A 27145-nucleotide genomic window follows, 5' to 3' on the forward strand; every position below is an offset into this window, starting at 1 on the left:
AAATATTTTCTTTTAAAGACGTGACAAGTCAATATTTGATAATTGGACAGAGGGGAGTTGTGCATTCAAATTCTAACATTCTGTGTTATGTTCGGAACGTTATCAACATCGCTTAAAGCAGTCAAAAAGGAATCAAATCAAAATACCACCACAAAATATTGATTAAGATAAAAATAATTCTCATCAACAAGGACCAAGGGAGAAAAAAAAGGCACAAAAGAGGTTGTCCATGTAGTGATGTAGATATACGGCCTGCGATTTGCCACGTTGGACACAACCTGATTGAGAAATCCGGAACAAAACCGTTAAGTCTCCTGAACCGGATCCTACTTTTCGAACCGATCGGTTCCTCAAACACTTGGGATAAAATCACCACACATATCCTCTTCTACCGTCTCTTGTAGTAAGAGCAGAGTAGAGCAGTGAAGTAAACCATGGCTGCTGCAACTCATGTTTGTTTTTCTCCGCCAATTTCAGTTTCTTCTCTCCCTTCACGCAAACCTAACTTTGTTACTCCCAATCTCCAGACAAGTCAGTCTCGAATTTGCACCAGAATACGCTGCAATACAAACTTATTAGGTGATTTTGGGGCGAGAGACCCATTTCCAGCTGAAGTAGAGAGTAAATTCGGTGACAAGGTTTTGGGTTTTTCTGACACGGAGCACAAAATTCTCATCCCAGCTGCCTCTGCTCTGTCCCTTGCTCATCAGGAATGCACTGACATCTCTCCCAATCAGACTCCCTTGTCCGAGCATGAAGCTAAACAGCTCCTATACAAGGTCAGCCATACGAATTACTCAAACCACCCCCACCCTTTGGAAATTCTGATTCTGAGCAAGAAGCCTAATCGAACGCCCGTTTCGTTTCTGTCCTTGTATTTATGCCTGCTCTCATGATATTCTTCATTTCTCGATTGGATGAAAATATAGGCTACATAGAGTACATATTACTCCTTTCCTTCAGTTCGATTAGGCACGAGTTTAGAAAAACAAAAGAGACCTTTTAATCTTGTGGTATTCCCTTTCATTGTGATCTTAAAGAAATAACGTAGAATGTCGAAATTAGAGGGTTAGTATCACAAACTAATAAGCAAAGTAAGACACTCATTAAATTGAAACGGGAAAGTACCACTTCTCCCATTTTACTTTATACTCTTTCTAGTCAAAGTTCAAGAGAATTGTTAGTACTTTTTCCTATAATTTTTATTTAATGAAGTTCTTAACTATTTTATATTTTATTGGAGAATAGTTTGAGAATAATTAAAGGGTAATAGTGAAAAGTAGTCTTTAATTTATGTTCTTAAATATTTTTCTTCAGAGATGTGTCATCTCCAACAATTCACTTAATATGGACTAGAGTGAGTATAATACTGTTTGATTAGGCACAATACTTATGTAGTAGTATTACATTTGTGATGGTGGTGGAAAAAAAAAAGAAATTTAAGGCTGTGGTTGGAAAGTTAATTTGACCGGAAAACATCTTTCAAATTTGAATGCTTAATCCATTTGAATTGTTTGAAAGTTGTGAAGTTTTTTACTTTGTATTAAAGATAAAAGTATTTTTGGAAAGCATTTTGAAAAGTAAGAACAGAAAATGTCATATAAGTTGAATAGGGTGAATTTCTTTTAGTTGAAGTACTTCGTCAGTGAAATATTTCTTGGTTACTCTTGAGATGGTTTCAAAAAGGTTGTACTCTCTTCAACAATCAGTGACTATCAATTGAGAGAAAAGGATGTAGCCTAGTATATCTCTTCTTGTTTCATAGACAGGATTTTGGAGGGGTGGCAGTTTGTAAATTTCATGTGAAGAATTTCAAATTTGCAAATCATATAAAGGGGACAGGAATAGCGGGGTAGGTTTTCCCCCATAAATTAGAGAAGTTGTAGAACGTGAGAAGCTAGAGCCCAAGATCCGTCATTTTCTTTCTAACAGAATACCCTTTAATGGAACTACATTGGGTAGGTGGAAATTCAGAAGGTAATAATAGATCAATGGCTGTTGTTGGTTTTACTGAGTGAATTACTGTAATGTTGACTTCATATGAACCTGGTTGTATCAGCGTGAACCGGTGGTTTAATAAGTAAAACCTAAGATCTTTATTAGGTTTTATTGGATAACATAGCAGAGACTGTTGTGGATAAGTGAAAAGCATGCAAGTTATGGTGCGCAATTTGTTCTTCAGTTTGTTCTCTGATCCATATGGCTGCAGGTTGTTGGCTGGAGACTAGCAAATGAAGATGGGGTGCTTAAACTACAATGCACATGGAAATTAAGAGACTACGAATGTGGGGTTGAACTGATCAATAGAATAGGCAAGGTGGTGGAAGGCACAGGGCACCTCCCCACTCTTCATCAGTTGGAGCAGTCTAATCAAGTTCATGCTGAGCTGTGGACTGCTTCCATTGGTGAGTACACTTTCTCAGTCGCTCCTCTCCTCCCTTCCCTCTTCTTTAGTCGTCATCTCTACCGTTGGGTACAAATTCATCTGTTGGGTGTTCAAGTGGATAATCGTACTAACAACAAAAAAGGGTAAAAACACTTGGCAAATTAGGTTTCTTACCGAACTTGCAACTTCATAGCCTTATCACATACCAATACAATGTGGTTTTGATAAAAACAAAATTGCAAACTAATGATATCCTCCTGGAAATATGCAACATCTTATTCCTCTTCATAGTTAATGAATGTCGTCTCTAATTGCAGGAGGTTTGAGCTTGAATGATTTCATTGTAGCTGCTAAAATAGATAAGGTAAAGACATCAGACCTCGTACCAAGAAAAAGAGTCTGGGCATAATCACAGATAGCTTTGTGGATCGCACCAAATACAGTTTCCAGAATTGCAGTGGCTTATCCCTCCATGATAAAAGTCTTGTCTAAGCAATGTCAAGAGATTTTTTACTGCATTGATTTTGTATTAACTTTATAATTGATTCTAAACAAAGGGTGTGTTTGGTATGAAGGAAAATGTTTTCCTAGAAAATATTTTCTTGGAAAATAAGTTGGTTTCTAAGAGTCCGTTTGGATGGGCTTATAAGTTGGTCAAACCAACTTATAAGCCCTTTTAGCTTATTGTGGTATTTGGCTACCAACTTAAAATGTTAAATTTAAGGCATAAAGTTTTAAAGTCACCCAAAAATGAAAAGTTGGAAATCCTAACTTTTTTTGGGGGGGGGGGGGGGGGGATTAAAGCCATTTTCTTTGACCATGAAAATTACTTTTATATCCCTTATATTTTATTTTAATTCCTAAAGTACCCTCTTTAGCCCTAAAATTCACATTTGCCAAACACATCAATAACTTATTTTCAGCATAAACACTTTTATCCAAACACTCAACTGCTTATTTATAAAAATAACTTTCAGCACTTAAAAGTTCTAAAAGCACTTCATACATAAAAGTTATTTTTTTAAGCCCATCCAAACGAGCTCTAACTTATTCTCTCATGTTTGGTTGGTAAGTGGAAAATATTTTTCGAAAAATATTTTCTATTATTTGGTTGGTGAATGAAAGCCAATGTTTAGAAAATATCTTTTATAAAATCTGAATCGAGATTTGACCCCGACTGCAACTCTCAACATCAACATTCGATTTAGTATCCAACTTTTGAATCGGAATCTGATCCCACCACCTGCTCGGAACTCGACCCTGACTCGACCGCAACACCTGACCCGACTTTAATCGCAATACTCGATCCCAATCCTGTCACTCAACTCGAGATTCGACCCCGATCGGAGACCCAAACTTGACATCGACCCCGATCTCATCACTCGATTCGAGATCTGACTCCAACCTGAGATCCAACCTCGAAGTGTAACGCCCCTAATTATTTAAGCTAATTTTCGCATTAAAGTGGTTATTTCTTGATGATATCATCAACTGCTACTGACTCGAATTTTGTTACGAGGAAAAAAATGTTTTTGTTTAGCTACGTTTTCGGGTGATAGGACTTAGGGAGGCCATAAACCCATTAGAATTTGGAAATTTGGGAAAGCTTATAAAATAAAAGTTCTAGATAATTGAAATACCTTTCCAACCATAGGTCGTGGGCTTATATACGACATCGGGATAAAACGTTATGGACGTTTTAGCGCAGAAAGGTCAAGTAGGGTGATGATTTTGGGCCCAACCCGAATCCAAGTCGGGTCAGGCCCATTTTCTTTGACATTTAAAGGATAAGTTCAGATTATCTCTTCCATTGTAGACCATAACTTTCTATAACATCATAGAGAAAGAGGGAAAGAGAGAGCTTCTAGGCTAAGAAGCCATTTTCTACCCAAATTCGAGTCCCGAATTCTGAAGCTCGTGAAGAGAAAGGCGTTGCACGTTACGTTGTCTTCACTTTGAGATAAAAATCAGCTAGTAAGGAGTGTGTTGTCGTAGTTTTTGCACACCTAAGGTAAGATTGAGGTTCTTTTTCTTGTTAACAAGCTTGTTTATAGATTTAACGGATTAAAACGGAGGAAGTAGCGTTGTAAACTTGTTTGTTGCTTTGTTGAGACTTATGGATTAGGGGCTGTTTTGGTTGGATTAAATGAGTGGAATTAGTTAAGTTATGATGTAGAATGATTGTTGATATTGTTGTTGATGTTGTTGATAAGTAGTTGTTGTCGAAATTGGGGAAATAAACTTTTTTGCAAACCCGTTTTTGGAGGGTACTGCCGTTAGTGCGTTGATGATATCTTTTTGTAAAAAATGAGTTTTGTGTTGATTTATTTTGGATTGGAAACTTAAGACATAGATCTAAATATTTTGTGAAGGTAATAAAGTCCAATTTTTCCGTTTTCAGTTTGCAAACTTAGATACAATCGTACAAGTGTGGCTGTCCAGATTCTCGTTTTTAAGTAGCTGTTAGTATTTGGACGATATCTTTTTGTACAAAATGATTTTTGCATTGATTTATTTTGGGTTGAAAACTTAAGACACAGGTCTAAAGGTTTCATGAAGTAAATAAAGACCATTTGTGCCGTTTTCAATTCCAAAAGTTAGATACAACCTGAAGTATTTAGCTTTCCGAATTTACTATTTTAGTAGCTGTTATAGGCTTATTTTTAATGAGAAATCTTATTTTATGTAAATATTATGGAGATGATGGAAATTAAAGAGGGCATTTAATGGTATTTTCAAGGTTGTTTATATCGTATACAAATTGAGGAACTTGAGACACGGGTTGGTCTACGATTTGAACTCCTGAAGTCGTATTAGATTGTGGTATTCTAAAAGGCTGAGGTTTGTGTATAAACTCTTGTTTCCTACTAGTATATTGAAAGCCTATCTTGGTATGGTTGCTATTGTCTTGGAATCTGTCTTGTCATGTTGGTATCTTTGGAAATTTGCAAGACACTTGCTTAACTCGCCCACTTATACGGATTGCTCGATCACTTGACATTCTTGTGGACCTTGTCCTTCTTGTGGCTGTGACTTTGTCACTATTGGCATGCCTCTTGTTTCAGACCCTTTGCCATCTTGATTATGGATTTTTAGTTCGTCTTAAGTATGGAAGTTGTCCATTTTAAGTACGAATTAGGAAGCCATTTTTAATATGGTTCTTGGTTCTCTTGATTATTGGGTCTTTACCCTTCTTGATACAGGGCTCTGGTCCTTCTTGATACTTGATCATGTTGGTGTGACGGCATGACGTACATATTGGGCGAAACTTGGTGCTAAATCTTGTAAATGTACTTCTATGAATTATTTACACTTAAGCTTTTACATTTAGAACTTGATACTCGTGATATAGTTGTTGGCTTGATTTAATTATTATTGTACATTGGTGCGGCTCATGACTTGAAAAGGATATGGTGGAGAACCTAAAGGCTTCAAACTTGTAGTTTTGCACCACTAAGCTTTATGCTTAGCGATAGTTGTTTCTATCATAGGAAATGTCCGAGAAGATGCTTGAGGTTGGCCATTGGAGATAAAGTTTTTGGGAGCTTAAAGGAAGATCACATTTGCATATAGGCATCTATATTTTATAATATGTTGGGACATGTACATGATCTATGGGGTGCTTGTGTATATGTATTTATGTATTTATTTGTGAGGGTTGACCCAGTCATGACACCATGGATTGTAACTTAAAATTGGTTGCTTGTTTGGTTATTTTGGGGCATATAAATTACCAGGTCTGATGTACTAAATTACCTTTGGAGTCGGAATATTTGGATGACGCACGAGTTAGCTAACCTTGTGTACTTATTTGTTGGTAATAATTTATAGCATGAATTGTAGTGATAAGGAATAATACATGAATGTCTCGTAAGTTAGTTTCTTAAATTATTTTGAAACGTCGCCCCATCCTAAGTTGGAGCTTTTATTTGATTTAATTGGAATCAAAGAATTTTTTTAAACTAGCAAAAAAAAAGAAAAAAAAATTACACCTTTAGCTTCTTTTTTTTTGTGTCACGAGTTTTATATACGTTTTTTTTAAAAAGTAGTAGCATCCTCCCTAGAGGGTCGGTACAAGTGTTGGTATCAGAGCCTAGGTTTGTGATTATAGGAATTTTGCTGTGATTTACTTACACACTTATTTTTATTAAAGGTTTGGGCTATATTATGTGATCACTATAGGGTAAATAACATATTTAATTCATACAAGTTGTAAATGCATCATATTCATGTCCCTAATGCAATGTGATCTTCACTTTTTAAGGAGTTACGTTATGGCCTCTTTTTCTCTTAGACTTATGGAAGCTGCTCGTGAAGATACAGGTGACTCTTATTCCTAACCTTATATACTAGAAGGGGTTGGCGAACAGTCCTCGGGTCAATCTATTCCCCATACTAGTGGGTCTGGTGTGGGAAATCAACAAGGTATAAGAGTTGGTCTGCATTCTCACAGGAACCCTGGTATTCAAGTTATGAATCCTCCTTTTCAACGGATGGTTGAATTCTTTCACCGTATGGCTGAAACGATTCATGATCCTAATGGGTTGAACTTCGAAAAAATGAGAAAAATGGGTGGAGTTGAGTTTGAAGGCACGGTTGATCCCACCGATGCTGAACAATGGCTTGAGCGCATAGAGAGGGTGTTTGAGCAGTTAGAGTGTTCAGATGCTGCCAAATTCAGGTATGCCATCTCGTTATTATAGAAGGATGCTTATGACTGGTGGGTAAGTGTGCCAAATGCAAAAGCAAAACCTCCAGTCCTTACTTGGGATGATTTTGTTAAAGAATTTCATATGAAGTATGTCCCACCTGCTTATTGTGATGCTAAGAAAAAAGAGTTTTTGAATCTAAGGCAACGAGGCATGTCTATCACTGAGTATCAACAAAAAATTCTTAGACTCTCTCGTTATGCTGGAGGCATTATTATTGATGAAAAAGATAAATGCAGGAGGTTTGAAGATGGCCTGAACGATTCCATCAGAAAGAACGTGTCAATCTTGCAACATGAGAACTTTTGTAAATTAGTTTCTACTGCTTTTACTTGGGAAAGACTTGATAAGGAAGAAGCTAGTAGACATGAGAATAGATTCCGGAAGCCTAGGTCAGAATTTGGAGGTCCATCTAAAAAGGGCAGGTCTGATGATTCTAAGGCTGGTAGTGTCAATAGGTCAGATCAACAAAAGCAAAGCAGACTAAATTTTTCTACGACTAGTACCCCGAGTTATACCCAAGGCAAGACTCGCGTTCCCACTTGTGCAGAATGTGGAAAGAATCATTATGGTGCTTGCAGGAGAGCTTTTGGTGCATGTTTTAATTGTGGCAGCTTTGATCATAAAGTGAGGGACTGTCCTAAGCCTAAAAATGTCCCTTCCTTTCATACTTAGGGCTCGATTCAGAAGTCTTCTAATAATCCTCCTCAAACCAATAGAGATGCAAGGCCTAAAAACAACCAAGCAGCGGGGACTAGTGGAGAAACTCAAGCTAGCGGGTCCAGAGCTACTATACGAGCTTATGCTATGAGGCAGAGAGATGATCAAGAGGGACAGGACGTGGTTGTTGGTAAATTTTACTTATATGGCTTATCTGTGTTTACACTATTTGATTCTGGCTCTACACATCCTATATTTGTTCATCACTTGTTCTTTCTGAAAATGTGAAATCTGTGAGACTCAACTGTGACGTTCTAGTTGAAAGTCCTTTGGGTTACCAAATTGTTTGTAATCGAGTTTACCAAGCTTGTCCCTTCATGATTCAAAACCTGGTCTTTCCTGATTTGATTAAAATGCCTTTCCATGATTTTGATATTATTATCGATATGGATTGGCTGTATAAATATCATGCAGTAGTGGATTGTAGGTCCAAGCATGTGACTTTTAAGGACCTTGCATTTTCACACATTATTGTACAAGGTGAAAGATCATTGTCATCTAGTATTATTTCTGCGGCCTTAGCAAGAAAGATAATTCGTCAAGGTTGCAGTGCATATCTTGCTCACATAATTTATACATGTGTGGAGAGTCCTAGTCTTAAAGATATACCTACTGTGTGTGGCTTTCTAGAAGTGTTTCCAGAAAATCTTCCTGGGTTACCACCAGAAAGAGAAGTTGAATTTCCGATCGAGCTCATTCCTGGATCTACTCCTATTTCTATCACTCTTTATAGAATGGCACCAACAGAATTAAGGGAATTGAAAACTCAATTGCAAGAACTTCTTGAGAAAGGTTTTATTTGTCCAAGTATTTCTCCTTGGGGAGCCCCTGTGTTATTTGTGAAGAAGAAAGATGGTACTCTTAGACTTTGTATTAACTATCGACAATTGAACAAAATAACAATCAAGAACAGATATCCACTACCAAGGATTGATGATTTGTTTGACCAGCTAAAGGGTGCCAATTTATTCTCAAAGATTGATTTAAGGTCTGGGTATCACCAACTGCGTGTTATAAAGGAAGATGTTCCTAAAACTTCTTTTAGAACTCGATACAGTCATTATGAATTCTTAGTGATGCCATTTGGATTGACTAATGCTCCTGCAATATTCATGGATTTAATGAATTGAGTCTTTAGGCCTTATCTTGATCAATTTGTGGTGGTTTTTATAGATGATATTTTAATATATTCCAAGAGTAAAGAAGAGCATGATAAACATCTTCGGATTGTTTTGCAAATTTTGCAGGAGAAGAAACTTTATGCGAAACTTTCAAAGTGTGAATTTTGGCTTAATGAAGTGGCTTTTCTGGGATATGTTGTGTCAGCCGAAGGTGTGAAGGTGGATCCTAGTAAAATTAAAGCAGTTGTTGAATGGAAAACTCCTAAAAGTCTTACTGAGGTAAGAAGTTTCTTGGGTTTAGCAGGATACTATAGAAGATTTATGAAAGGCTTCTCCATTATAGCCTCTCCTTTGACTAGACTTTTGAAGAAGGAAGTGAAGTTTACTTGGGATGACAAGTGCCAAGAGAGCTTTGAAACACTCAAATCCTTGTTGACACAAGCGCCTATACTTACTCTACCAATGGAGGGGAAAGAGTACGTGATATATAGTGACGCTTATCATCGTGGTTTGGGATGTGTGTTGATGCAAGAAGGGAAAGTTATTTCTTATGCCTCTCGGAAATTAAAATCACATGAATTGAATTATCCTACTCATGATCTAGAACTTGCTGCTATAGTGTTCGCCTTAAAGATATGGCGACATTATTTGTATGGAGAAAAGTGTCATATATTCACTGATCACAAAAGCTTAAAATACTTGGGTACGCAGAAAGAGTTGAATTTAAGACAACGCAGATGGCTTGAACTCATCAAAGATTGTGACTGCACGATTGACTATCACCCAGGTAAAGCTAATGTGGTTGCAGACGCCTTAAGTCGCAAATCCTTTGCAAGCTTGCATCTAAATCCTTTGCCTTTGCTTCTGGAGTTAAGAACCATGAATGTCTATTTTACACTTGTTTCATATGGTTCAGTGGTTGTTAATTTGCGAGTCAAGCCAACATTGCGTGAACAGGTGAAAAAAGGGCAAAATTTAGATGAGAAACTCATAAAATTGATCAAAGAAGTTAAAAAAGGGGAAAAAAGATTTTACATTAAAAGAGGATGGTGTCTTGTTATACCAAAATAGGTTATGCATTCCTAATGATGGCAAATTGAGGAGAGAAATCTTGAATGAAGCACATACTTCACCATATGCAATGCATCCGGGAGGTACCAAAATGTACCAAACCATCAAAGAACATTACTGGTGGAATGGTATGATGAAGGACATTTCAGAATATATTTCTAAATGCTTAGCTTGTCAACAGATAAAGGCCGAGCATCAAGTCCCAACAGGGTTACTACAACCCTTATCGATACCTGAGTGGAAATGGGAAAAGATAACCAAGGACTTTGTTTTTGGGCTTTCACGCACTCAAAGAAATCATGATGCAATTTGGGTTATAGTGGATAGGCTAACCAAAAGTGCTCATTTCTTGGCCATCAAAATGGACTACTCACTTGAACATTTAGCAGAATTGTATGTTAATGAGATTGTGAGGCTACATGGAGTTCCTGTTTCTATTGTATCTGACCGAGACCCAAGGTTTACATCTAGATTCTGGACTAGATTGCAAGAAGCTTTGGGAACTAGGTTGAACTTTAGTACGTCTTTCCATCCTCAGATAGACGGCCAATCCGAGAGGGTGATTTAAATCTTGGAAGATATGCTTCGAGCTTGCATTATGGAATTTGAAGGTAGTTGGGACAGACACCTAGCCTTGGTAGAATTTGCTTATAATAATAGCTACCAATCAAGTATTGGCATGCCTTCCTACGAAGCCTTATATGGGAGAAAGTGTAGAACTCCTCTTTGCTGGAGTAAAGTTGGTGAACGAAAACTGATTGGTCCTGAGATTGTGCAACAAACTGAAGATAAGGTAAAAGTCATCAAGGACCGTCTAAAAATTACTTCAGATAGACAAATATCTTATGCAGATCTTAAGAGGCGTGAAATTGAGTACCAAGTGGGAGATAAGGTATTTTTAAAGGTTTCTCCACGGAAGAAGATTATGAGATTTGGTCAAAAAGGAAAACTTAGTCCTCGATTTATTGGACCATATGAAGTACTTGAGAGAGTTGGTCCAGTTGATTATAAACTAGCTCTTCCACCAGAGTTATATAGAATCCACAATGTCTTCCATGTTTCTATGCTTAGAAGATATCGCTTAGATCCATCTCATGTTCTTCCTGTCGAATCCATTGAGATAAGTCCTGATGTGACATATAATGAGGAACCTATCCAAATTTTGGCCCATGAGATAAAAGAGCTTAGAAACAAGAAAGTTCCTTTAGTAAAATTCCTTTGGAGAAATTATTCTGGCAATGAAGCAACCTGGGAGCGAGAAGAGGACATGCGAATTCAATATCCCCATTTGTTTCGAGACTAGCATAAGGTAAATTTCGAGATGAAATTTCTTAAGGGGGAGAGAGTTGTAACACCCCTAATTATTTAAGCTAATTTTTGTATTAAATTGGTTATTTCTTGATGATATGATCAACTGCTACTGACTCGAATTTTGTTACGGGGAAAAAAATGTTTTTGCTTAGCTATGTTTTCGGGTGATCGGACTTAGGGAGGCCATAAACCCATTAGGATTTAGAAATTTGGGAAAGCTTATAAATTGAAAGTTCTAGCTAATTGAAATACCTTTCCAACCATAGGTTGTGGGCTTATATACGACATCGAAATAAAAAGTTATGGATGTTTTAGCACAGAAAGGTCAAGTAGGGTGATGATTTTGGGCCCAACCCAAATCCAAGTCGGGTCAGGCCCATTTTCTTTGACATTTAAAGGATAAGTTCAGATTATCTCTTCCATTGTAGACCATAACTTTCTATAACATCATAGAGAAAGAGGGAAAGAGAGAGCTTCTAGGCTAAGAAGCCATTTTCTACCCAAATCCGAGTCCCGAATTCTGAAGCTCGTGAAGAGAAAGGCGTTGCACATTATGTTGTCTTCACTTTGAGCTAAAAATCAGCTAGTAAGGAGTGTGTTGTCGTATTTTTTGCACACCTAAGGTAAGATTGAGGTTCTTTTTCTTGTTAACAAGCTTGTTTAGAGATTTAACGGATTAAAATGGAGGAAGTAGCGTTGTAAACTTGTTTGTTGCTTTGTTGAGACTTATGGATTAGGGGCTGTTTTGGTTGGATTAAATGAGTGGAATTAGTTAATTTATGATGTAGAATGATTGTTGATATTGTTGTTGATGTTGTTGATAAGTAGTTGTTGTCGAAATTGGGGAAATAAACTTTGTTTGCAAACCAGTTTTTGGAGGGTACTGCCGTTAGTGCGTTGATGATATCTTTTTGTAAAAAATGAGTTTTGTGTTGATTTATTTTGTATTGGAAATTTAAGACATAGATCTAAATATTTTGTGAAGGAAATAAAGTCCAGTTTTGCCGTTTTTAGTTTGCAAACTTAGATACAACCGGACAAGTGTGGCTGTCTAAATTCTCGTTTTTAAGTAGCTGCTAGTATTTGGATGATATCTTTTTGTACAAAATGATTTTTGCATTGATTTATTTTGGGTTGAAAACTTAAGACATAGGTCTAAAGGTTTAATGAAGTGAATAATGACCATTTTTGCCATTTTCAATTCCAAAAGTTAGATACAACCTGAAGTATTTGGCTTTTCGAATTTACTATTTTATCAACATAGTTCGGATGGAAATATTATAGGCTTATTTTTAATGAGAAATCTTGTTTTATGTAAATATTATGGAGATGATGGGAATTAAAGAGGGCATTTAATGGTATTTTCAAGGTTGTTTATATCGTGTACAAATTGAGGAACTTGAGATACGGGTTGGTCTATGGTTTGAACTCCTGAAGTCGTATTGGATTGTGGTATTCTAAAAGGCTGAGGTTTGTGTATAAACTCTTGTTTCCTACTAGTATATTGAAAGCCTATCTTGGTATGGTTGCTATTATCTTGGAAGCTGTCTTGTCATGTTGGTATCTTTGGAAATTTGCAAGACACTTGCTTAACTCACCCACTTGTACGGATTGCTCGATCACTTGACATTCTTGTGGACCTTGTCCTTCTTGTGGCTGTGACTTTGTCATTATTGGCATGCCTCTTGTTTCGTACCTTTTGCCATCTTGATTATGGATTTTTAGTTCTTCTTAAGTATGGAAGTTGTCCATTTTAAGTACGAATTAGGAAGCCATTTTTAATATGGTTCTTGGTTCTCTTGATTATTGGGTCTTTACCCTTCTTGATACAGGGCTCCGGTCCTTCTTGATACTTGATCATGTTGGTGTGACTGTATGACGTACATATTGGACGAAACTTGGTGCTAAATCTTGTAAATGTACTTCTATGAATTATTTACACTTAAGCTTTTACATTTAGAACTTGATACTCGTGATATAGTTGTTGGCTTGATTTAATTATTATTGTACATTGGTGTGGCTCATGACTTTAAAAGGATATGGTGGAGAACCTAAAGGCTTCAAACTTGTAGTTTTGCACCACTAAGCTTTATGCTTAGCGATAGTTGTTTCTATCGTAGGAAATGTCCGAGAAGATGCTTGAGGTTGGCCATTGGAGATAAAGTTTTTGGGAGCTTAAAGGAAGATCACATTTGCATATAGGCATCTATATTTTATAATATGTTGGGACATGTACATGATCTATGGGGTGCTTGTGTATATGTATTTATGTATTTATTTGTGAGGGTTGACCCAGTCATGACACCATGGATTGTAACTTAAAATTGGTTGCTTGTTTGGTTATTTTGGGGCATATAAATTACCAGGTCTGATGTACTAAATTACCTTTGGAGTCGGAATATTTGGATGACGCACGAGTTAGCTAACCTTGTGTACTTATTTGTTGGTAATAATTTATAGCATGAATTGTAGTGATAAGGAATAATACATGAATGTCTCGTAAGTTAGTTTCTTAAATTACTTTGAAACGCCGCCCCATCCTAAGTTGGAGCTTTTATTTGATTTAATTGGAATCAAAGAATTTTTTTAAACTAGCAAAAAAAAAGAAAAAAAATTACACCTTTAGCTTCTTTTTTTTTGTCACGAGCTTTATATACGTTTTTTTTAAAAAAGTAGTAGCATCCTACCTGGAGGGTCGGTACACGAAGTCCCGACCCGAGACCAGATTTCGTCACCTAACTTCGACTCGAGATTCAGCCTCGACCAAAGATCCAACCCCAACCTAAGAGCCGACCCCAACACCTGACCTTGTCCCGTCACTCTACTTGAGACTCGACCCCGACTCGAGACCCGACCTTTATTCCGACACTCTATTCGAGATTCGACCCTGACCCGATATTCGACTCCAACACATGACACAAGATTTGATCTTGATACCCTAAACTCGATCTCGACCCCAACTCGAACACCTGTCCCCGATCCCAACACTCGACCCAAGATCCGACCCCAACCCCGACATCGAGTCAAGACCCATTGTCGATTAGAGTTTTGACCTCGAGAACTGACCCCAACTCGAGACATGATCCCAACTCGAGACTTCCAAGACCCAACCCCGACACCCGACTCGATACCTAACCCGAAACTTAACCCCGACCCCAACCCAAGACTCAACCCTGACTCCCACTCCGACATCTAACTTGAGAACCTATCCTGAACCGAAATCTGACCTCGATCCGAGACCTGACCCCAATCTCGACACTTTACTCGAGACCTAATCACAATCAAAGAGCAACCCTGACTCGAGACTCGACCCTAACCCTGACTTAATTTAGATGTCGGGAGTTGGTTGTTGAATTAAGGTCGAGAGTCGGGTCTCGAATTGATAATTAGGAGTAGGATCTTTACTTGAGAAATATTAGGGAGAGGTGATTAGACAGGACATGGCGCAATTACAACTTACCGAGGACATGACCTTAGATAGGAGGGTGTGGAGGACCCACATTAGGGTAGAAGGCTAGTTCATAGTCTCACCATTCTTCCTTAGTAGTAGGCGTATTAGCGCACTATAATTCCCTGTGGTCTGATGTCGATTATTATTTATTACTTTCATTACTTTCTGTACTTTGATTGCTCTATCTTATCTGGGTTGCTTTCGTTACTTGCTTTTCCATATCGCTTTGAACTTCTTATTCTTATCTGACTTCTTTTTTGATTTTACTGAGCCGAGGGTCTTTCGAAAACAATCGTCCTACCTTGGTAGGAGTCAGGTCTGCGTACACTTTACCCTTCCAGACCCCACGTTGTGGGATTTCACTGGATCGTTGTTATTGTTGTTGAGTAGGATCTTTACTTGAATTTGAGAAAAATAAATTGATTTGAAAAACATTTTTCAACCAATCAAACATGAGAAAATTGAAAAACATTTTCTCAAAAATATTTTCCTTCATACCAAACACACTTTCGCCATTATCTTATTCTCTGAACAATGAGATCCAAATCCAAAGGCATAATACAAATCCTCAAAATCATATCTTTAATTCTTTTTTTTTTGTTATTTATACCATGTATATTACTTACTTTTTCCTAAATGAACTGTACTACTTTGGATTTTAAGTATGTTCCGGACACAGTAGAAGAATGATCCGATATTGATAGGGTAAATAAAGATTGTCGTTGGGTAAATCAAAATAAACAAGATCAAATCAAGTAATAAATTGTAGCATTGCGATTTTCATGCTAAAGTAGAAACTGAGTCTAAGAGATAATAATCCAACATACTCTGAAACAATATATATATATATATATATATATATATATATATATATATATAGTAGTAGTAGTAGCAAAAGACGTACGCTATTACATACATAAATTAATATAAATGTGAGAGGGTTAAAAGTACTCTGTTTTTCTCTTTATACTAATAATAATTTCTAACTCATTCATGAGCCGGTACACTTGGGTGTTTGACAAACAGGGCAAGTATTGATAATAGCAGCACATGGTGCACAGACACAAAAATGGCGACAAGGCCATATAATAGAAGCGGTGTTTGCCTTGTAGCACGCTTGACAGGTGCCCACACTTGGTGGTGGCACTGGCTCCATCACATGAGGATAAACATGAGAGGACTCCACGGACTCCTGCTGTTGTTGTTTCTCTGATTGAGCAACTGCGTAAAGCCGAGCGTCCAGCACTGCACACCTCATTTCGAGATTCCTAACTTTGATTTGCATCTTTCGACCATTGTAAGTTAACTGGTTTACCTTCTTTTCCAATTCCATTATTTTCATCTTCGCCTGCCTTAATTCTTCCTCTTTCTCTACCAATTTTTTCCCTGCTTCATTGTTCGCGATGCTTGAAAGACTATTATAGTGTCTCATATAAACATCTAACAACATGTTTCTCACTTGACCGCTCTGCATTGCATTAAAAGATGTTTACAAATGAGTAGTACAATATGTAGAGAATAATAGAAATGGAGGAAGATGGTTACATACGTGTGATTTGGTAACCTGATCTATATGATCATACATGCGTCTGAGAGGAGCAGGGACATCTTCTTCAGTTAATAAGGCAGTGAAAGTAGTGAAGGGCCTCGTTATAAATTTGTCCAGATTATCAGGTTCGGTGGGACGCTGCTTCTTCTGCTGGCTGTTGAAGGAGAACGTCGACTGATGTAATTGCTGGAGGTGAGGCTGGACGTGGACAAAATTCAGGGGCATCGTTAGTCTCTGCTGTGACACTGCTGCAGAAGAAGGTTCCTCCATCACTTCTTTTATCTTCCCTTTATTCTTTGCATCAATACGAGCCTGAACGGGGAAAAAGTTCACGGGCATCGTTAGTCTCTGCTGCGACGCTGCTGCAGAAGAAGGTTCCTCCGTCACTTCTTTCATCTTCCTCTTATTCTTTGCTTCAATACGAGCCGCTGCACCAAAATCAAAAAGATGTTACCATCTATTCTATCTATATTTGTTGAATTAATAAGCAGGAAAAAATAAATTAAAACGAACATCGTTTGGGAGGCATTCTTGCAGTTTAATTCTCTGGCAGAGGGGCTCTGATGATAATTTTTATGCAAAATAATGAAGAAAAAGAAGAAACTACTATTGCAGTGAAACGGAGAAGAAGAGTAATAGTGAGGAGAAAAGGCCATTGGAGGGGAATTGAGTTTTAAAGAGAAGGAAACGGTGGCAAACTTTCGCAAACAGAAACGATGGTTCACAATTCAGACGGGAAAGACGTTAGTGCGCCCCAAAAGTTTTTATTACGTAACAGTTAATTTTATGATTTTATTTTACTTAAAATAATATGAAATATATTTTTTTAAAAAAATTATTTTTCTTAAAATTACAGAATTTATATTAAATTTTTTTTTACCTACTTTTTATGATAAGTATTTTAGAACTTTGAATTAAACATCCCAAATTTCACATTAATAAATAATATTTTTAGGATATCATCCAGGATAATGTATTACAAATAATTGACTAACATTTTATTAACTAGAATCAATTCCTACTTTTATAATTAGTAAAATATTATTTAATATGTGAAGTAAACCAAAACAAATAGTATGTAAGAATTGGAACGGATGGACTTATTTTAAATGTTTTAAGCTAAAATAATTTAAATACACTTTTATAATATTTAAGTAAGATAAAAGAAGTATTTATAAGCTATATAAGTCAAAATAAAATAAATAATAAATTAAGATTTTTAACTAATAATTTTTTACTTATAAGTCATAAATTAAAAGCCTATCCAAATGGCTATTAAAAAAGAAGAAGATAACTCTTAAGTTATTATTGTGCTATTATTGTGTATATATATATATGATCTTTTATTAAAACTTAAATTTTAATAACTACTTTTATTAAGACACTTAATTCAAAATAACAAATAACTAACATAAAATTAAAAATTATCTTTTATAAGGATTTGATTTTATGAAAAATTAAACACATTGTTCCAAGCACGTGCAGCATAATTTTTAGTATATAGTCTAATAATTCAGGTTTTTTGATTAAATTATTTTCCAAGTAATCTTGAACAACTTGATATTTAACTAATCTTAAAAGTAATTCACTAGTGAATTGACTTTGATAGTTAATGAATGTCCTAACTTCTTTGATGATCATAACGGTACACTCTAATTGAAGGAGGTTTGAGCATGAATTTCATCATAGCTGCTAAAATAGATGCATCAGATTTCATATAAAAAAAAACTTTGGGCATGATCACAAATAACTTTGCTAATGGCACTAAATAAAGTTTTCGAAATAGCAGCTACTTATTCTTCAGCGATAAAAACCATGTCAATATGCAAGTGACAAGAAATTTTTTATTGCATTGATTCTGTATTAACTTTATAATTGATTCTAAACAAGGTAAATATGCAATGTTTCGTTATTATCTTATTCTCTGAATAATGAGAACCAAATTCGAAGACATAATAAAAATTCTCCAAATCATATCTTTAATTTATTTTTGTTATTTATACAATATATATTACTTTCTATTTCCTAAATAAACTATCCTACTTTGGATGTTAAGTATGTTCCGGGCACATGGAGAGAATGTTTCGACATTAATAGGGTAAATAAAGATTAGATAAGTCACAAAAGCTGTCGTACGACAAAGTTGATTAAATTTCTTAGATAGTCATTTATGTTTGGAAATTTGTTCTTATTGGGAAAATTGCATGACTAAACTAATATATAAGGGTTAATTATGACATATAACTATAATTTAAAATAATTACAAATAAGTATTACAGTTTAAGAGTTGAGCTATTAGGCGGATCCCACGTCTAAAGGTTTTAGGCGATCGTATCAAATCAAGGTCTTTCAACTTTTGTACAAATCTTTTTACATTCTCTCTCCCCTCAAACTCCTTGTTTTTCTCCAAAATCGTTAATCTTCTCCCTAAATCATGCAACATGGTAAAAATTAAAAGAAAATCATTTTTCCCTCCTAATCATTGTCACGACCCCAACCCGCTGTAATTGGCACCCACTCTAACTCTCCGGTAGGAGAACATTCTTACAGCCCAACAATAAAAATCAAAATATGTACACAAGCTTAAATGTGCGGAAGCAGGATATAAACTAGACTAATGACGGAGTCCCCATAAACTCAGCAAAAAAAAAGATCAAATATCAAGAAGTGCGAAAACACCCTAAGAAACTGAAAGTTGTCCGTACCAAAACTCTAACAATGTATAAAAAGGAAAGGGAAACACTCCCACAAGAAAACATAATAATAAAACAGTGACTAAAGTCTTAGTCCTGGAAAAGGGACTAAAACATAGAAGAGTCCATGGCAACTTGAAACAAACAGCTCACCCTTGAACTCGAACAAGCTTAATCTTCTAATCAAGGTCTCTCCACAATTGGTTGAATATGTCTTGTACTCAACAAAAAGGAAGAGCAAGAGTAGTATCAGTACACAAAAAAATAGTGTATAGGTCGGATCACGCGGTCAGCCATTAAGCGGATCATAAATAAGTAAATTCAACACAAAAGGCATATATATATACAGAATAAGTCAAAAACATCTCAATATCATAACTCAATGTCTTCCACATACTATAATTAACATAAGGGTCATTCTCAAGGGACTTACAAATAATCAATTTTGTGTCAGAACGTGACACCCGATCGAAGTGTGTGTCGGAACGTGACATCCAATCCAAATACGTGTAGGAACGTGACATCTGATCCCAAGATATCACAATCATAAGAACATTCAATGTTTACAATATTTATACCACCAAGAACGGGTTCATCACAATAATAGGTCAGCAAATGATCATTTCATACATAATCTGGCATGTTTCCTTATTCATATACACACATGCATATCACGTAGCAATTTAACAAGTATATGAAACACATACGGGAAACTAGACCATCACCTACCTTAAATTCAAGCTTTCACAACCTTACAATGCAAGAACCTTCCCTTTTCGGGTTCGTTCTTCTCGTTCTTGGTCTAGAAAATATTAAATACATATCAAGGATCAATACAATGGCTTAATTATCAGGAAATATAACCATTTTCTCTCTAGGAAAAATCCATGATCATAACCTTACCCTAGGGCTATTTCCCACCATAGATTTTTAGTTCAAACTCTCCCCCAATGATTATCCCCCATACTTCTAGTTTTTAGGAATCAAAGTATGAATCTAGGGAGTAAAAACCTTACCTTAAGCGTGAAAAATTAATGAAAATTGCCTTAGGTCGCCTCTTGGGGTTTTAAAAACTGATTGTTGTAGAAAAGACCATTTTGTCTTTTACACGACTTAAGTCGCAACTGTCCCTGTTTGGCGGGACAGAGCCCGCTCTAGCGGGAATAATCCCACTTTGGCGGGATATGCAGAAATAGTGAGCACGGAGTTTGTGCTCCAAGCCCCCTCTTCTCAATACACCTCTTTCAAAGATGCATTAAAATTATACCCTTTACGCAAAATTTAATTCTGAGAGTTTTACTCCTTCGAATGCGATTCCGCGAAGTCGTAAATATTTCATATCAACTTGAATATCAGGCTTTCTAATAAAATTATAGATTTGACCTCCCATCATTCACTTGATCGCCCTAGATTGACTCTGAATTCATCCAAGTTTGGCCTAGGCTCAAATTTTCCGAAGTTACTATCTGAAGTTTTTTGATCCAAAATCCTTCCCCATTGGCCTATCCATAACGACGAAAACATATTATTACAATAGATATCAATTTATCCATCACTCGTCCCTGAGTGACTAACTAGGAAAAATAGGGCTAAAGTAAAGTTAGAGTAGTACCTGTTTCGTCGAACAGTTAAGGATACATGTCTCGCATGTCTTGCTCAGTTTCCTAAGTAGCTTCCTCTATCGAATGATGTTTTCATTGCACGTTAACCATAGTGATCTCTTTAGTCCTCAATTTCCGCACATCATGATTAAAAATTGCAACTGGCTCTTTCTCATATTGAAGTTACTTGTCTAATAATATCGAGTCACATTCAATGATATAGTCCCCATCCCCATGGTATATTTTTAACATAGACATATGGAACACCGGATGTACCCCAGACAAGTGGTAAGGCCAACATGTATACCATTGGCCCTACACAATGAAGAATTTCAAAAGGACCAATATAACGAGGGCTGAGTTTTCCCTTCTTGCTAAACCTCATCATCCCTTTAATGGGTGATACTTTTAGAAGTGCTTGCTCACTAGCCTCGAATGTCATATCCCTCACCTTGCGATCAACATACTCCTTCTGACGACTTTGAACCACTAGAAGCTTAGCTTGGATGCTTCTTACCTTATCTTGAACATCTCTCACTAAGTCAACCCCCAATGGCTCCACTTCTCTAGCTTCAAACCACCCTATGGGAGACCTACATCTCCTCCCATACAAGGCTTCGAATGGTGCCACATCAATAATAGCGTGGTAGCTATTGTTGTAGGAGAACTCACACAAAGGCAAGAATTCGTCTCAATGTCCCCCAAAGTCTGTCATAGATGTCCTCAACATATCTTCCAGCACTTAGATAGTCCTTTTTGACTGCCCATTTGTCTGTGAATGGAAAGTTATGCTGAAAGTGAGTTGAGTACCCAACTCTTCATGCAACTTACCCCAAAATTTGGAAGTGAACTACGTACCACAGTCTAAAATGATAGAAAGGGGCACCCTATGCAATCTTACTATCTCCTTCACATAAATTCTGGCCAATTATTGTGCATTGTAATCCACTCTAACCGGAATGAAGTGTGCTGACTTCGTTAACCTATCAACCACCACCCAAATAGAGTCATGCTTTGCAAAATTCTTAGGATGTCCCACCACGAAATCCATGGCTATTCTCTCCCACTAATATTGTCATTTTAAGTCTTGATACATATTAATCACTCCAAGATAAATAGAGTATCGTGAACCATGAGATTTAAACAGGATTTTTTGAATTAGTCCCTCTACCCGGGGAACACAAATCTTTCTCCTAAAATGAAGCACCCCACTTGCATCTAGTGTTGAGTCTGGAGCCTTTTCCATCAACATATTTCCTCTAATTTCATTTAAGTATACATCCTCAAACTGCTTGGTCTTGATCTTTTCTATGAAAGTGGGCCTTAGATCAACTCCGGCTATTATCCCACCTTTCTATGAGATGCCTAGCCTCATGAATCTGGCCTCTAAGGCCTGAATTTCTCTAACTTGGGGCCGCTTATGGGCCCCCAAACAAACTAAACTGCCCATGCTCACTGACTTTTGGCTCAATGCATCTCCTACCATATTAGTCTTGCTTAGATGGTACTGGATAGTGACATCATAGTCCTTAAGCAAATTCATCCACCTTCGCTGTCTCAAATTCAAGTCCTTTTAGGTGAAAACGTATTATAAGCTGCGGTGATCAGTAAAAACCTCACACTTGACATAGTATAAATAATGTCTCTAGATTTTTAGTGCAAATACTATCTCTGCCAACTCCAAGTCATGAGTCGGGTAGTTCCTCTCATGTACCTTTAATTGTCGCGAAGCATATGCTATAAAATTCTTATCTTGCATCAAAATATCACTCAAACTGAAATGTGAAGCATCACAATAAATAATGAAATCTTTATCTTCGACCGGCAGGGTCAAAATTGGTGCTATGGTCAGGAGAGTTTTGAGCTTTTAGAAGCTCTCTTCACACTTGTCTGTCCATTTGAATGGTACTTCCTTTTTAGTCAATCCGGTCAAGTGAGTAGCAATAGAATCAATATTTTTCACAAAACGGCGATAGTAACTGGACAGTGCCACAAAACTTCTAACCTTTGTCACAGAACTAAGCCTAGCCCAATTCTTAACTACCTCAATTTTTTATGGGTCCATCATTATTCCTTCTTTTGAATAACATAGCCTAAAAAGGCAACTGAAGGCAGCCAAAATTCACAGTTAGACAATTTCACATACGACCTTTGTCTTCCCAAAACTCCCAATACAATTCGAAGATGATCTGTATGTTCTTGTTCAATTTTTGAATACACCAATATATCATTTATAAACACTATCACAAACGAATCCAGGAATAGTTTGAACACCCCATTCATCAAACTCATGAAGGTTGCAGGTGCATTGCTCAATTCAAAGGACATAACTAAAAATTCATAGTGCCCATACCTGGTCCTAAAAGTTATTTTGGGCACATCCTCAGGTCTTATTTTCAACTGATGATATCCAGATTTGAGATCAGTCTTTGAGAAGACTGAAACACCTTGTAACTAGTCAAATAGGTCATCAATACGAGGAAAATGATATTTATTTCTGATGGTGACCTTATTCAACTGTCGGTAGTCAATACATATTCTCATACTACCACCCTTTTTCTTGACAAATAACACCGGAGCACTTCAAGTGGAAGTACTAAGACGAATGAACCCCTTATCAAGAAGCTCCTGAATCTGAACCATACGATAAGCAGGAATGGAAATTGGATGAGTACCCGACTCAAAATTAATGCAAAAGTCTATGTCTTGATCAGGAGGCATACCAGAAAAGTTTGAAGGAAAAACTTTTAGAAATTCACACACTACTGGAATAGACTCAATATAAGGAAACTCTACCTCCACATTCTAGATATGGGACAAATAGGCTAAACAACCCTGCTCCACCATTTTTCTAGCTTGGAGAAAGGATATGACCTTAGTTGGCTTAGGCTTGTACACCCTTTTCCACTCTAATATTTCCCTCCCCGAAATCTCTACAGCCACAGTCTTTACATTACAATTAAGTACAACAAAGTAAGGGGACAACCAAGTCATACCTAAGATCACATCAAAATATGGCATATCTAGGATCACTAAGTCAACCCAAGTTTGGTATCCCATAAACACAATAGAATAAGAACGATACACATGGGTGACTATGACTGACTCTCCAACAGGGGTAGAAACAGGAACAAGGACATCCAACATATCACACAATACATCAAAACCCAAGGTATATCTTACAGACACATAGGAATAAGTGGAATTCGGATCAAATAAAACAGTAGCCATCCGGTCGCAGACAATAATAGTACCTATGATAACTGCGTCAAATGCCTCTGCCTCAGTCTTTCTTGGAAATGCATAAAAATGAGCTCGGTCATCCTGATGGACTACCTCTCTGTTTTGCTGGACTGCTTCCTGACCTGCACTACTGTTGTCGCGGCCCCACGGCCTCTCAAATTTCCTTCTCACTCACTTTGTGGACATCCTTTGCCACTATTCCCTTCGACTGTTGGGACCATTGCTTGGGCCTGCTGGGGTGTTGGAACTGTATCGCAGGTATGAGGGCACTCCCTCTGTATATGGACCAACTCTCCATAGTTAAAACAACTGCGATTAAAAGATAGGTGGCTACGTGAAAATGATGTTCCCTAGCCCTTATGAGCCTTATGCTGCTGTGGAGTACCTGAAAAGCTGCTAGTGGAAGCGGGCAGTGCTGACTGAATTGGACAGGAAGCAATCACCGGCCTGCCTGACCTTGAAGTTACCTGCACTCTTGGGCCTTTTAGACAAATCCTTGGCTTGCCCATCCTTCCTCATACCTTCAACTTTCTTAATAAAATTTGTGACCTCTTTGAAGCTCCTGCCGGACAAAGTCAAATGACCAGAAAGTACCTGTAAGTCGGGGTCCAACCCATTCATGAACAACCTGATTCTCTCCTCCTTAGTAGCGACTAGCTGAGTAGCATACATGGACAGTGCATGAAATTTGGCCTCATAAGCATCCACTAATAACCCTCCCTACTTAAGGGCCATAAAATCATCCTTCTTCCTATCCCTAAAGGTACGGGGCACATACTTCTCTGAAAAATAGAGCATGGAACTGAGCCCAAATGAGTGAGGGCAACACAGGCGAACGACACTCCACATAGGCCCTCCACTTCCGCTTGGCCTCTCCCTGCGACTAGAAAGTCACAAACTCCACTCTATGCTGATACACTATGTCCAGCTTGTGTAGCCTCTCATAGTAATCAAGAATAAATTCGTAGGAATCCTCATTTTCAGTACCATGGAAAACTAGAGGTTTGAGCTTGAGAAATTTGGTGAGCATGTCATGCTCAGTATCAGTCATCACAGGACATATTAGTGGCTTGAAGAATGCATCTGTGCCTACCACTTCATATGTTGGCTGAACTACAGTAGCAAACAGACGGTCAATAGGAGCTGGTGCTGCAGACATGGTGGGGATGGCGCCAGTTCCAGCTAGCCCATTCAGGAATGTCATGATCTGCTGGGCCAAGATTGGATCCAGAGGGGGATACCAGCAGCCTCAGTGGGGGCACGTGCCAGCACCTCCTTAATAGGGACCTTTACTCTCGCAGGTGTTACCCTCCCTCTGCCCCTACCTCGCCTACCTCTCTTGCCTCTCCCTCTGCCACATCCTTGAACGATTGGCTCTTCTTCGGCCTCAAATAGAGCTACTAGTCTGACACCGTTGTAACGTGTGTTAAATATCTGCGGATAAGAGAGTGAAAGTGATTAGATACCAATTTGGATCACCAGATACCAATTGAAATCAAGTTATAGCACGAAGGAAGAAAGACAATGAAACTTTTCCTAAAATCATATAGCCTCTCGAAGAAAAGTACAAACATTTCCGCACCCATTCCGCAAGACTCTATTTGACTCATTTTGATATGACAAGATCAATGAATCTAGGCTTTGATACCAACTTTTTCACGAACACAACCCACCATGACTAGCACCAACTCTAACTCTTCGGTGGGAGAACCATTCTAATAGCCCAATAATAAATATCAAAATATGTACACAAGCTTAGATATGTGGAAGAAGAATATAAACTAGAATAATGACTAAGTCCCCATAAACTTAGCAAAAAAAAGATCAAATATCAAGAAGTACGGAAACACCCAAGGAAACTGAAAGTCATTTGTACCAAAACTTTAACAATGTCTGAAAAGGAAAGGAAAACACTCACACAAGAAAACATAATAATAAAAGAGTGACTAAAGTCTTAGTCCTAGAAAAGGGACTAGAACATGGAAGAGTCCATGGCAGCTTGAAACAAACAACTTAACCTTGAACTCGAACAAGCTTAATCTTCTAACCGAAGTCTCTCCACAGTCGGCTGAATATGCCCTATACTCAACAAAAAGGTAGAGCAAGAATAATATTAGTACACAAAAACAATGATGTACTAATAGGATCACGCGGTTTGCTAGTAAGCAGATCATAGACGAGTAAATTCAACACAATAGGCATATACATATACAGAATAAGTCAACAACATCTCAATATCACAACTCAATATCTTTCACATTCTATAATTCATACAAGGGTCCTCTTAAGGGACCCACAAATAATCAACTTTGTGTTGAAACGTGACACCCGATCGAAGTATGTGTCGAAATGTAACACCCGATCCAAATATGTGTTGGAATGTGACACCTAATCCAAATTATGTGTAGGATCATGACACCCGATCCCAAGATATCATAATCACAAGAACATTCAATGTTTATAATATTTATACCACCAAGAACAGGTTCATCACAATAACAGGCCACAAGTGATCATTTCACACATAATCTAGCATGTTTTCCTATTAATATACACACATGCATCAAATAGCAATTTAACAAGTATATGAAACACATACGGGAAATTAGACCATCACCTACCTCAAATTCAAGCTTTCACAACCTTATAATGCAAGAGCCTTCCCTTTCTAGGTTCGTTCTTCTCGTTCTTGGTCTAAAAAATATTAAATATATATCAAGGATCACCCTAGGTCTATTTTCCATCATAGATTTTCAATTCAAACCCTTCTCCAATGATTATCCCTCCATACTTCTAGTTTCTAGAAATCAAAGTATGAATCTAGGGAGTAAAAACCTTACCTTAAGTGTGGAAAATCAATGGTAATCTTTCTAGGTCGCCTCTTGGGGTTTTAGAAACTGATTATTGCAGAAAAGACCATTTTTGATTTTTTACACGACTTAAGTCGCGACTGTCCCTCTCTGGTGGTACAGATTCTGCTCTAGCGGGAATAATCCTGCTCTGACGGGATATACGGAAAAAGTGATCCCGGAGTTTGTGCTCCAAGCCCCTATTTATCAACACACCTTTTCTAAAGATTCATTAAAATTATACCCTTCACGCCAAATTCGATTTTGAGAGTTTTAGTCGCCCAAATGCGATTTCGCGAAGTCGAAAATGCTCCGTATCATCTTGGCTATCAGCCTGTCAAATAAAATTATATATTTGACCTCCCATCATTCACGTGATCACCCTAGACTTCACCTGACTTAGAATTCATCCAAGTATGGCCTTGGCTCAAATTTTTTGAA

At 37.3% G+C, this 27145-nt stretch overlaps 2 protein-coding genes across 2 annotated transcripts; one reads left to right on the top strand and one right to left on the bottom strand.

Annotated features, from left to right (window-relative positions):
- Positions 1–341: 341 nt before the first annotated feature.
- On the top strand, positions 342–2981 carry LOC129896155 (probable pterin-4-alpha-carbinolamine dehydratase, chloroplastic). The gene is made up of 3 exons (XM_055971994.1): positions 342–779; positions 2210–2405; positions 2704–2981. Exons 1-3 carry the CDS (start codon positions 435–437, stop codon positions 2793–2795), a joined length of 633 nt encoding a protein of 210 aa, XP_055827969.1. The 5' UTR covers positions 342–434; the 3' UTR covers positions 2796–2981.
- Positions 2982–15760: 12779 nt separating this feature from the next.
- On the bottom strand, positions 15761–16847 carry LOC129894658 (kinesin-like protein KIN-7M, chloroplastic). The gene is made up of 4 exons (XM_055970327.1): positions 16832–16847; positions 16631–16746; positions 16319–16516; positions 15761–16237 (listed from the first exon to the last, which is right to left on the bottom strand). The coding sequence occupies exons 1-4, from the start codon at positions 16845–16847 to the stop codon at positions 15761–15763; spliced, it is 807 nt and encodes a 268-aa protein (XP_055826302.1).
- Between the last annotated feature and the right edge of the window lie 10298 nt (positions 16848–27145).

The sequence above is a fragment of the Solanum dulcamara genome, chromosome 7 (genome assembly GCF_947179165.1).
Source record: "Solanum dulcamara chromosome 7, daSolDulc1.2, whole genome shotgun sequence".
Taxonomy (NCBI): domain Eukaryota; kingdom Viridiplantae; phylum Streptophyta; class Magnoliopsida; order Solanales; family Solanaceae; genus Solanum; species Solanum dulcamara.